This window comes from Perna viridis, chromosome 13 (assembly GCF_037379345.1).
Source record: "Perna viridis isolate PV_CMFRI_1.1 ecotype Kerala chromosome 13, ASM3737934v1, whole genome shotgun sequence".
In the NCBI taxonomy this organism is placed as follows: Eukaryota; Metazoa; Mollusca; class Bivalvia; order Mytilida; family Mytilidae; genus Perna; species Perna viridis.
In genome coordinates, this window is record NC_142457.1 from 8,998,662 (window position 1) to 9,012,622 (window position 13,961).

Genomic DNA, 13,961 nt, shown 5'->3' on the forward strand with positions numbered 1-13,961 from the left:
TGCGTTCAACAACTTAAAACCCACTCTTCAAATTAGTATCTATTCGATTCCTCACTATCAATTTTCATCTACATTTAGATTACACAATAAGTGTTCAATAAGTGTAATGCGTATTATCAGGTTGGCGTAATTGTAAATAAACATAAATAAAACTAAAACTTACACCCAGAAGAATGGAAAAGTTGCTTCGGTAGAGAATACGTGATTGTATATATGTATAGAAACGTCCACCGAGTTGCTTATCTCATGTCGGCTCTATTTATGGCGAATGCATTGATTCAATTCGTTCATAAGTCGATAAAATCACAAAAGATACTATTAACGTACTAATTTTCGCTATTTTCGCGGTGGACAGAAAAGAGCGAAAAACAGTACCCGCAAAATTGGGTTTTCACACTATAGAACGCTTATCATTTTTTGGAAACGCGCAAAATTGATACCTACGCATGTATTCACTTGACAGAATCCGCGAAAATTAATGTTAACATTAGGTTGCTTAGTAAATGTTGGCTACAATGATAAAGCTTTGACAAATATTCCCTAGAAAAAAGAGAAGAGGACGCTTACCCTACCGGTGCACCTGGTCCAAGTTCCCAGTTTTTAGAGGAGTTCGAGTTTGATTTGATTTCGTTACTTTGTATGTATGATTTTAGTTTCTTTATGTTCTTTGTTGTGTATGTCTGTTTTCCATCTATGGTATTTGCCCTTGGGTTATATTTTTAATCACCGCTATAATCTTGTTTCCTTGATTACTCTTTGAAAGTGTTAACATTGTACTCTTGGTTCCGTGGTCCATAAGCGGTCAAAAGCGGTGCTCAAAGTCTATACATTAAGTTCAGATGAAAGTCAAATGTCACAGCTTATCTATCAAACCAAAACACATTAGCAATATTTGTCTTCTTTTTTCTTTATTATATGAGGATACTTTCAGACGATGGATCATTCATTATATTCTAAGAACAGTAAAATGTCAATCATTGTTTTAACACAGACAGAAACTGATCAATTTAAGCTATGTTGCCTTTGTGTCCTAGCTATAAAGGTTTAATTCAACTTAATATTCTACTATAGATAATTGAATAAAGTTCCGTGTTCATAATCAAAACCGGAAAACTGTCATTTTGAAAAATAATTACGTGAGTTTACTATCTAGATTCGATCTTTTTTTTTACCAAAATATTTTTTATTGTTATGTTTTAAAAAGTAAATATATCAAGTGGACACATATTGTTGGTATATACTTTAGAATTCTGTGTTTAAACCTTTTGTCAAAATTACACAATGTCCGTTTTAGCTTGATGTCGATTTTTTACGATAAATGATATCTACCTATATGGGGCACTTGATTCATAATTCAGGATGCAAAATTCAATGATAGCAAAATATGTTAGGAGGTATATTTTTTTACAATTTAACATTGTGCACAATTACTCTGATATTGCTGCACCAAAAGAAATGAAACGATTGTGAAACGATCATCAGTGGAAGGTGTGCTCACATGAAATAGTTTTGATTTATTTCGGCATGATTTTTTGTGACAGTCCTCAAACGTGAAGAATCGCGTTTCAATTGTAATAGATATATATAATTTCATCAATGACGTATTATGATTGGATAGAACTCGTTGTCCATTATCTCGAAGGTTACCCTATGACAGTGACGTTATTTACGGTTTGTGATGACGCAACCAAGAATATTATATATAATTTTACATTAGTTCATTCTACAAATAGGAAAATGGGAAACGTAACAAAGGCTTTATAGTATAATCTAAATACAAAATGTACCTCAGGGATCAACAAAAGAATTTAACCAAGTCTAAATACACATTTAAGGTCCCGACAACAAAAGTAATAAATTACGCACAAAAGGAACGATGATAGTCTTCAAAATCAAACTGAAAAGTAATATACCGACACAAAGACACAATAGTGACCAATATGTCCTGACTTCGACAAGTGCGTGATATCTACGGTAGGGTTAAAAGTTTTTTTAAAGCCTTAAACATCACCGTTTCATTGTTTTTGATAGTGATAAATCTCGACAAACGAAATTAACTATTATACTGATGTTTATTGATAATCTTATAATTGCACTTTTAATCTTTAAGTTTTGACATCTTTGACACCAGTTTGCGACTACAAACTGGTAGTGAGTGACGTCGTTTTCATTCAAAACTCTAAGGAAGATGTTATAATTACTCCATATGTTTTGACGGATATTTTCGAATATGTTGTCATGTTCGAGAGATAGAAAAAATGTACAAACTACAGATAAAAGAAATTGTACACGTCTGGTATGGTGTATAGCACAAGAAACATCACAAATTCATACTTGTCACAGCTCGGAATGACTTCTGAACTCTCAAAATCTGCTTTTGACCTCAAAGAAAATTTGTTTTAAATTTTGACCTCATTTTTTTCAAATGAAGGTGAGCTACGTATGAAAACAAATGAGAAATTTGTTTATTACCGTAATGGCGTTTATTAGTTCCGATTGATTAATTGATTGTTCGGGTTTGACGTCCGAGCAGCAATCTTTCAGCTATATTCAGACAATGAACATGAAATGGATGATACAATGAACATGAATGATGATGTAGAGAAAAAAGGGATGGGACACAAGGACAATAGGGTCGACAAATTTAGATTGCCACTAGAAAAAGGGAGGGATGGGTAAGATCGGGCAATTCAGCCTCCTGTGGCGGAGCGCAAAGGTTCCTACTCCTATCGAATACCGCAGCTGGGTTCTTTCACGTGCAAGGAACGTGGCATCTTTCCCAAAACGGTGCACCACTATGGTTTGCGGTCAGGTTTTCCGTATTACAGCCTGACAACCCCAGCATGTAAAACGCCAGGGGTACCCCATTCCACCACCTGGGGCACACATTCCAGTTGCTCTGTGGGCAGGGCGCCTAGCCCCCGGCTAGATTTCTGAGCACTATTTAGTCGCCTTTTACGACAAGCTTAGCGCTGCTGCAAGCCTATTCTTTTAACACCCGGACCTGCACGGAGCTTATAAGTTCCAATCTGATGAATTGCACTTACTATTCAAATAAGTTAATGCCAGAGCTTGCCGAAACTACGCAGAATTTTTGAATCGCGCTAGAATTCTAACAAATAGGCTTCTAGAACAGGGTTATGTTGCTACAAGATTGAAGCCATCACTATAGCAGTTTTATGGTCGTCATCATGAACTCGTGGATCGCTACGGTGTATCCATCAGCGCCATGAAACCTGATTTGTTCAACGTGGCATGGTTTTTCTTTCCTCTTTCGTCTACCACGGACTTGACTTTTTATGTGCAACTCGGCGGTTGTTTCTAGAAAAGCAGAGGACGCTTACCCTACCGGTACACCTGGTCCATGCTCCCAGTTTTTAGTGGAGTCCGAGTTGCTCATATGCTTTTTTTACTGTGTATGTATGATTTTAGTTACTCTATGTTCTTTGGTGTGTATGTCTGTTTTCCACGTCTGGTCTTCGGATTACATTCTTTTGATTACTGCAATAACATTGTTTCCCTTGATTACTCTTACGGTGCATGCGTTTCCATAAAATATCTTCATCTTGCCCTTTTTGTGCATCATCCAATATTTTCTGCATTGGACTTGTATAAATGAATCAATAAATAAAACAAACTTTGTACAATACAATATTATCATATTTTATCGATCACTGTTTTGTCTCATCTGATGTGCTCTAGTGATTCATAGAGGTTATTCTTTCTCGCGTTTTAAAATGTAGGTCAAGATATTGTCAATTTGTTTAAAGCAAACAGTACACAAAGAGTTCTTGACTCAACGTTTAACTAATGAGAAGTGACACGATATCTTCAAATAGAATTGAGAAAATTAAAGAAATGCGATATAAGTGATGTTAATGTAAATATTACTGTCTTCTTTAAATGGGGTTATATAGCTTATTGTCTAAAGTTTCTCAATAACGCATACTTTATATAATTGAAGGACTTTAAGTGAGAAATATAATACAGAGGAACCTGCCTAAATCGAACCCCACTTTGATTGATTTTTTATGTTTTGTTTAGAAATGTGTTCCGACTATTCAGGTTAAAGAGTAATCAAAGGGAACCAAGATTCTAACGGAAATCAAAAGAGCACAATTCAGGGACAAAGACCAGATATACAAAACAGACACATACAACAATGAACATAAAATAGCCAAAATAATACGCATAAAGAAACAAAAAATAAATGCACAATTTGGACTCCATTTAAACGGATATGATGGGACTTTAAAACGTGTCCGCTGTAGAAAAGAGTTCGGATTATTAAGAGTTCCGTATAGGTGGGTTGCATTGTATGTTCATTAACATGCTCTTTTTCCCCACTTCTACAGGCCTTTAAATCCTTAGTAATTTGAGATCATTTGATCATATTTCATATCCCTTGACCTGTCGAATTAGAAGCATCAGTGGCCAGCTAAAGAGAAGTTGATTGGTCATCAGCAAGAGTAAAGAAATAGGGTTTGTAAGTTCTGGTCTAGTTTCATTTTCCTTACCAGGATTTCCGATATAGAACGCATTTCAATCCAACGACCCATCTGCATCTGCATTGACAATAATCTCATACCATATAATATAGAAGGTACTATTTTTTTTAAATGTCAGTTTTTGATTTGGGAAACGATGCTCGACAACAGATTCAAGCGACCAAAAGATTTTATAATACTCTGATTATTGTGATTGTTTTACAGAAGCATTGTGGACATTATTGATTATAGATACATCCCAATAATTTCTGAATTAACATTGTACAATATTTAATTTTTGCACGAAATCGTTCAACAGAATACATAGCCACTGTTTGATGAAATTTTATTTCCAAATTATATTAGGCAATTCCCAATACACTTTTCTGCGATTTCAAATATTTTCGCAACACATTGGTTTAATCTCAGTTCGATTTTGTTTAATATCATTTTAAGTCTTTCTTTATCAACGAATGTTCTGTTTGACTTTTTTGTTTCGTTTGTCATTAACAATCTCTCTAAAATCTTTTATATGACATAATATAACTAATCTACTACAGAACATTTACATTTGGATCTGTTAAATCGTTTGACATCTCTTTAGTCGGGAAAAGTACACGACATTAGCGTTATCTTTAAGTCGATTCCTTTCTTCGATTCGGGTAAAGTGACTTTTTCATCAAAATGCATTTCTCAGTTACCCTAACAAAAGTCGACCGCTGATAGAATTCGTGCATGATCGTTAAGACGGGTTTACCGTCTTGTTGGTATAAGGATAAAGCAGGGTAATCTCTTGTTTGTTTTTGTTAACGAGCAAACATGAATTTCTACCTGACTTTCTTGAAGAAATGTATTTTTGGCATTCGCTGACGATTTGTTTTTTCTCGTACTTTATATTTTAGACAGGCTCAATATGAAAAATTATTTATCAGTTTAAATTTGCCAAGTATGCGTCTCAACTGAATTTCACTCTTTGTTAATTAATCAGAGTGATGAACAATCTATACCGCATTGTAATGTGCCGCAGCTAAACAAACTGTTAATTGATGCATACGTTGCAGCCTGATATATTTAAACTTTTTTGTGCTGGCATCTTGATACATCATGCTGGATTTGAAACAATGAAGAAAGTGTTTATCTGAGCATAGACTTTGACTAAATTAGAAAATGAAAGAATTACACAGCAGGTGCACTAGCTAAGCAGCAACAGTTGTTTACTCTTAATTATATTTTCCTGATGGATTTTAATATATTATGATATAGTTTATATTTCATGCGGTGGAATGCATTATTGTGTACTTAATAACGTTGAAGTGACAATAAAAATCTGCGATTGTTTCATGCAATTTTGAAAAAAATCATTCATAACTATATAACGTCATACACATTGTACCATGAAATTATGACGTCAATGGTGAGCTTCTTCGGTGACATAACAGCGTCTACCACAGGTCAGCAAATACGAAGAAAGAGTCTCAGGCGAGGCTCAGAGATTGGAGAGCGGCTAGAACATACCATACATTTAACTTCAAACTCCTCAGCAGCGTCGGCTTTCGACACTGGCGTCGAAGGAGTAGGCGCACATTTGTAAGTATTCGGGGAACATATATCACATAATACCAGTAGCGTGTGATATATTTTTTTAAATAATATATTGCTGCTGAAATATAGTAATATATTTTTTTTAAATAATATATTGCATCTGAAATATAGTACCCGGTCAATCAATTGATTCTTATTTTAAAACACATAATTCGATTAGTATGAGTTGTTCAAATGCCACTTAAAGAAATTGAATGAAATACAACCGTTCACTTTCTATGTCATTGATGATTGTACATGGTGTTCTATGATTGCATTAGTAAATTAGTATGTGTTTCAATAGTTCACCTAGCTTTCCTTTACTTTTTGTAAGAGCAACATGTACTGGCCATTCAAAGTTCTAGTTTTTGTTATATTTTTGGTTGTCTCTTCCCATAGCTCTAGAACTTTCTAAACAATTTGTCACGTAATCTTTTTGCCATGGTACTTTAACTCCAGACATGTTCCGATGAGAAGTTTCAATATAGACGGTACAACCCGCATGCTATGTGTTAACAAAACATTACCTAGATTATAAAAAGGAAAATAACGAATAAAATTACTTGTATATATATGTGTACTTTCAAGTTTCTAAGAATGTAATTCTTTTAAATCCGTTGATGGTTTATTTATCGAGGATTTTCAGGTTGTTAATATTTTATTTTATTCTATTTTTTTTTTTCACAAATAGACAAAAATGTAAATGTTTTATCTTTATCGTCATAATAGCGACAAGTCATTCCGTTAATGTACAAGTATCATTTTTTTTTTAAAGTTTTATTTTAAGGAACTTGCGATACTTCATTCAGGTGGTCTGAAATTCATAATTTGTTCATCAATACTATCTATTTTCATTTGTATTGTTCTAATAGATACATGTTTTCTAGCTTTATTGAGTCTTTAAGTTAAACAATTTAATTTTGTATTATTTTTTTTTCTTCTTCGTTTGCTAGTTACAAGTTATACGATGAATTAAAATTTACCAAAAAAAAACATTTAAAAATTAGTCTTTTCGTAATGGGATGAATTCTATCATTTGCACATACAATGTAATTCAAAACTATTGCAACAAAAGTACTAATTGTATTAATGGAAACATGTTACGACGGTGTAAAACAAATAGGAATAATGTCTTTTTTTCATTAGCTTTCAACAATTATGGTTTTATCGCCATATAACAATTAAGGCAACAAAACCCTGATAAAAGGTGTCAAACCTCATTATGTTAAACTGATATTCTAAGAAAAAATGGACAGATGTATAGCGTGAATTTAGAAAAGCAGTATTGGTCCAGTCCACATAAAATTCAGGCACCGCCAATGGTAAAGTGATTCATGGTATAGAAAACCCCACAAAACAAACGATGCTTGTTCAGTCTATATATGCTATACTTTCACAAAACTATAATTATTATTGTATTCAGATCTACACTATCGAGAAAATTACACATTTATCTCCCACTAAAATCGACCAAATCAAACAAATCAAGAATGATAACTCTTGCAAAGTGCCAATTTTCTGTATAATCTATATTATTTTTATCTCAAAAGCGTAACAACCAAATGAAAAATGAAGACTTGTTATGTGATCAGTGAAGTCACGTGTCTGATTTATATAAAGACTGCTATTAAATCAACTATTTGGTTTCATTTAAAATTGTCATTTCATAATTGAATTGTAGGAAAATATCTGTAGATTCTCCATTTTTTTCAAGAAGTTTCATTGAAGGATAACGAACATTTTGTCCAAGCAATAGTACCTTTTTTATAGTTTATACAAGCATATACAGGTGCATCGGTAGGGTAAGCCTCCTCTACTTTTCTAGAAACGCCCACCGAGTTGCTCATAAAAAGTTAAGTCCGGGGTAGACAAACGAGGAAAGGAAAACAATATAGAATTGAAGCTGTGCACCACTGAAAAACTGCAAATGGTAGATTGAATGTACAAAAAATGTTCTTTATCGAGCAAGAGTATGTTTATCATTTATCTACATAATGGGACATGACATAAGAATGAAACTATCAGATTTTTGTCCACGATTTTAACTTTATTTCCTAATAGGCTACCAATGTATTAGCCTGTGACTTTTTTTACATTTTGGATAGGATTTTTTCATTGATTATTACATGTTACTTGAAGGGACTGTTTTAGCAACTTGAGTGAATGGGAAGTAATAACAAAATTACAGAACTGGTATAATCTAAGCAATATAGTCAAAAGGGATTCCGTACAACAAATGGCAATATTAGGGTAAAAAAATACTAACTGCGCAAACTTGAATTCCGAACGTCAAACGCTGTTCAGGGCTTCACAGACACCGAAAGAAAAACATAATGTGTACAAAAAGAATCACAACACTCTAATCAAACATAACCAACCTTCCTATCCAGCTTTGATAAGACGAATTTTCACTACGGTGTCTTATCTATGATAGCTACTGCAGTAAATCTGCACTCTAGGGATCGAAGTGATTGATTTATCATATTAGCTTGGCGGTTTGATGAACTATACATTTCATCATTGTTCTAACCCATCAGTAATGACACTCGATGAAAATCGTGAAAGGGGGTTAAGAAAGGGTTTTTTTCTGTTCAAAACACAGTTATGATCTTAAGGTTTTTAATGCAACATCTGCAACAGATTTGGCTATGATGAAGCGAACAAGGATTACATATTTTTTTATTAATGCTCATTATGTTCCATAGATAGTCACAGGTTCAGAGGGTTCTGCGAGTCGTAACCCACAAGATCTTTTGGTGAAAGACTTTCTGTTTTGCCTATAATATTTTGGCAAAACACGAGCAAATAATAGATTGGCACCCTTTTTTCAAAACTTCTGATAACCCCCCTATTTATGAACTTGTCTGTCAATTAGCAAGTATTTTGTATTTTGCTTGCGTTTATTAAAACACATCAAATAAATTTCTTTAAAAACTTCAAATCTGATTCGTAAATGTAAGTATACCTTCAGATAAACGTACAATATGACATGACAATATCTGGGAATTTTTGGAATTCTACTGGTGACCGTGTTGATTGTAATCACACGTGCAGTTGACAGATTCGAGTTGTTCTGACTGCGAGATAAATTGACTACCAATTTTACCTCAATTAACCTCCGTAGTAAACTCGTGAAGTACGTCACAGATACTTAGCGCCTGATTAGCTGATAGGTGATACCACGTGGATTTTAGGGGTGTATTGACGTGATAACCATTTAAGTATGCAGTTTGTTTTGTTCCTTCATAATATTGATTCATGAATGAATTGTTGGTCCATTATTTGTTCACTTCATTTGAAAAATACTTAAAACAAAACAAACAAACAAAACCAAGAAATCAAAATCTCAGTACTCCGTTCATGTGGTCAAACACAGGTCGAAGAAGCGATTCATTTCCGATTTTGTAGAACAGGTAAAACGTAATACAGTGTATATCTAAGTAAGTTTTACAGATAATAATCTCTGAATAAATATTTGTTGATGTCTATTAAGTCATAAAAGCATATATTTCAAAATCGTCTTTCAACAAAAACATTGTGTACTTTTCTGACATTATTTACAGTGCTTGATGTCTTTATATTTGTGGCACAAAGTCAGATATTTTGTGCATTTCAAGTAACAGTTAAGCTAAATGCATGTAGTACAGTTAGATGAACCAGACATGGAAAACAGACATACACGACAAAAACATAAAATAACCAAACTAATACGTTCAAGGCAACAAAAGTAAATGAGCAAGTCAGACTCTACTAGAAATCTGGGAGCATGGACGAGGTGCACCAGTAAGGTATGCGTCCTCTGCTTTCCTAGAAACCAGGTCGAGCTGCTCATAAAAAGTCCAGTTCGGTGTAGACGAAAAGGAAAGGAAAAACTGTTACACGATGAACAAATCGGTTCTCATGAGACACCGTAATGATCCACTTGTTCATGATGTACAAAAAGTCTGCATATTTACGGCAAGCTCTGGCATAACGTTTGAGTTGTGATATGAAATCTGAATACACAGGTGCTGGAGGGATATTGCAAAGATGACAGGAAAGTTAACAAAACGGAATGAAAAGTCAAGAGTTTGTCGAATAGTGTGATCGATAGTTTTCCTTCACCATCAATCTCTACGTGTAGGTCAAGATAACTTCAAAGTGTCTGTGGTGTCCTTTATCTCAAGTTCTTTGGGGTAGATGTAATATATAAAATCCCCGAAACTGGGATTGTATAACGATAATAGGTCATTTATATGGCAAAAACTGAGATCTTAAGATCTTACTAAACGATTTTCCTTCCTTTGGACTAGATCAGCTATATGGTCAGCATCTTAAGAGTGACGGAATAGGTCATCGAGTAGCGTTGCACAATTTGTTCCCATTTGAATGCCGAACGTTTGTTGAAAAACGCATCCACCACACTGGACAAATATGTTGCCAATAAAAACTTTTGAAAACGTATTCTTACGAACATTGCCACTTAAGTTGACATTTTGCATACGTCGTTATAACTTCTTCGAATTGGAATTCTTTGTAAGAAAAGAACACTTTTTTTTATTTTCCTCATATCTTCAAATTTTGCCTTCGCAAAAATTCATACTTTACCTTCTTTCGTATCAATAACATTGTGATCATTTGAGTGCCTTGTAAATACACGGAGCTGTAATACAGACAATAAATCTCTGTGGTTTCAGTTCTGAACAAAATAACAAAGTCCTGCATTGTATGATTAGATAATTTATCTTCATTAGTTTGAAGATGTTCATGAAATCGAAATACATTTATCATTTTGAAATAGACAGAGGTTTGGCAGTCATGTAGTTCAGATAAAGTACAATACATTTTTATTATCGATATCTCTGTTTTGAAATGAATCAATTGTTTTCTTCCTTTCTCCAGAATTCTAAATCAGCATATGTTGAATTTGTCGACCAAAATATAAGATGTACAATCCAATGCTTAAATTGTTGCATTGTTTTAATGTGATAATGATCTTGTAAAATAAGACGTACAAATGTAAATATGGTGATGATGATGTTGGTGGTGGTTTTTATGGTGATGAGTTTACCTTTGAATTCATATGAATGATTGTTCATTACTTTCCAGTAAGCGTTTTTAAGTGTCTTGTCGTCTTATTGACATTGTGCCATTGTTGATCTTGCCCTGTCTTTACTAAAACTGCTGCTTATCTGCATTGACATTTCTCATTTCTCCGTGGTTTAGAAATAATCCCCTGGTTGGTTTGCATAAAATACAACTTTGAATTATACATAAATGATAATGTAAAAACCATTATTGTCATATTCTGAATATATCAGTTATTCTTTACGTACGATTTTAGCTTTAAACTGACGTTTAGGCCGATTTAATAACGTATGAGGATTGCCCATATCAATACCTACAGTAACTCTAATAAATGATATTACTTAGTATTCGGTGATCTGACAAAGTTTTGTTCCTATGTGATATTTCTTTTCAGAATATTGGTTAACTGTTCGATGAAACGTTAATTCAAATGCAGAAATAGAGTTTTTTTTTTTAGATATTGATTAAAATATTAATCTACTTTTCTGAGAAATGTATATTTATTTCCTCGCTGTAGAATCACGAATCGAATTTAGGTCATTAATTAGCAGAGGACCCATTATGGAATATTTTAAACAAATATTTTGACAATGATTTACAATGCAATTTTATGAAAATTTTAAACCTTAATGCATTTGTATTTTTTATTTCTAAGAAATACTATCAGCTAAGTGTATAGGTTGGAACTAACTCAATTAGGTATACAAGATTACATTACAGATATTGACTTTTAACAAAGAATAAAGAAAAACATGGTTGACATTGGACGTATATAGTCTAAATATAAAAATCTATTCGATACGATGACATTATTGGTTTTTACCTTAAGAGCTCCTTAAATCCCTTAAGTGTTGTGGATTTTACATTGTTTGGTAAACTTTATTGTAAATATTGAGATAAGAAAAAAATACAGTAGTAATATATTTTTGCAAGAACCAAATTATGAATGTATGAACTAATATAAGGCGGAGTGCAATATATTGATGTATATTTTTTTTATATCAGTAGACAAAATGTATTTTACAGTAAAATCTGTCAATGAGTATCATGCAATCTACAGTTTTCATGACATGGGTTTTTGTCGCAGTACTTTTAATTTTCCAAACTTCTGTCCTGCTTATAAAAAAATGATTTACGGCCAAAAATTAGTATAAAAGTTGGTAAGCATACAATGCAGCAAAACAACTCTGTTTTACGAGAGAAATTTTGCATGATCTTTATTTGCCCCAGTATTCAGTTCTAAATTCTAATATAAAACATCATTTAGTGTCGTTCTCCCATCATTTCTAATTACTAACAATATCATTTTATGCGGAATTATCCCTTGACGGACTGCTATAAATATTATTCCAATCAGCTATGGATCACTTGGAGCATTAACACTTGGCCTTATCATTTAGTTTAGCCTTTATCTGTCGCGATCACTTAGCTTTGCCTTTATCTGCCGTGATGTTTTGCCGCTTGCAGCTTATGCTCATCCGAGGAAAACTGATTGAAATTTGTATTGATGTTGCACAAGAAATGCCTCGTATAATGTTTTATATTGGAATTTGTTCAGTTTAGAAAAGCTAAATGAAGGGTTGTTCTTGATTGATCAAATGATGCAGTTCTATGTGACATTGTCAGACGGATCACAAGCCAATAATAATACTGCTACTTGCGCAGTGCTATATATGAATAACAATGAGATAAGAAAAAATACAGTAGCAATATATTTTTGCAAGAACCAAATAATGAATGTATGAACTAATATGAGGCGAAGTTCAATATATTGATATATATTTTTATATCAGTAGACAAAATGTATTTTACAGTTTTACATCAACTAATATTAATCTATTCATTATCTAAGAAAACTTTAGGACATAAGCTATAATCATTTATTGTTGATTAAGATGCGAAACTAAAAATGATCCTTGCTTTGTGTTTCCCTTGGTATTACAAGTTAACTTCCTGTCAGACTGAAATCAGGCTCTTCTTGCTTCTAAGGTCAAAATTTAAATTCGCATTGATTATCATTATGAGGACTTCGTCCTCCATTACAATACCGTTGATAACATAACAAATTAATTCATAACAAAGGTTTTTGAGAAGACTTAGAAATTGTTAATGACGAATCTCCATGCATTTGAATGGGCCCAAAATCACGGAGTCACGTGACGAGACTTACATTGTGAAAAAGTGTACAATGAAACCTGTAAGAGAAGACCCTAAATAATCCTAAAGCCTGTCTATACCATACACTTTAAAAGGACCCTTATATCAATATAAATGTAGTTTGATAATAATATGGAAATGAAGATATACTTCTTGATATTACAAAGTTATGCACTGGAATGCCATACTAATGGACTAAAGAAAGACAAACGTGTATCTAAGCTGACTTTTTCTTTTGTTGTAATTTAAAATAAAATACAAAGGTACCAACCATTTGAATAATGCCAATTTCGGTAAACCGTACATGTATTTTAAAAGAGTAACCCGTCTGTAATCAACATTAGAACCAAATGCATTGGAATATGTAAATTAAATATACAATTATTACACAAAACAAACAACTATGAAACTAAATCCAGCACCGTAAACTTCCAGAAAGTAGAATACTGGGAAATTATCTTCAATACTAAAGGGGTTTTGAATTTTGTGATACTGCAACTGTAGGTAATTATTATATGATATTGTTCGGATCAGTCAAGTCTTACTACTGTCATGAGCTTTTAAATACCTTCGGGAACCTTTAGTCAATGAGCAGTGGCATTTACTCAGTTATAAATACGAAAATATCAATTATAGAAATATTGCAAAAATGGAATTTTGTTGTATGAC

At 33.1% G+C, this 13,961-nt stretch overlaps 2 protein-coding genes across 9 annotated transcripts in view; both read left to right on the plus strand.

Moving 5' to 3' along the window:
• Positions 1-13,961, plus strand: part of LOC148599470 (innexin unc-9-like) — a 91,574-nt gene that overhangs the window by 41,170 nt on the left and 36,443 nt on the right. Inside the window, exon 3 of one of the 8 annotated variants that reach the window (XM_088559756.1) lies at positions 545-637. The exons of 6 other annotated variants lie outside the window; for them this stretch is intronic. Coding sequence is in view for 1 of the 2 variants with exons in the window: in XM_088559748.1 (XP_088415874.1) it covers positions 5,890-6,074 (185 nt within the window). In the remaining variant the exon portion in view is untranslated. Of the gene's footprint in view, positions 1-544; positions 638-5,094; positions 6,075-13,961 lie in introns of those variants that run through there. One more of the 8 variants, XM_088559748.1, reaches the window with a different exon arrangement.
• LOC148599471 (elongation factor Ts, mitochondrial-like) overlaps positions 1-13,961 on the plus strand; it is an 82,313-nt gene that overhangs the window by 15,590 nt on the left and 52,762 nt on the right. The gene's annotated exons all lie outside the window — the stretch shown is intronic.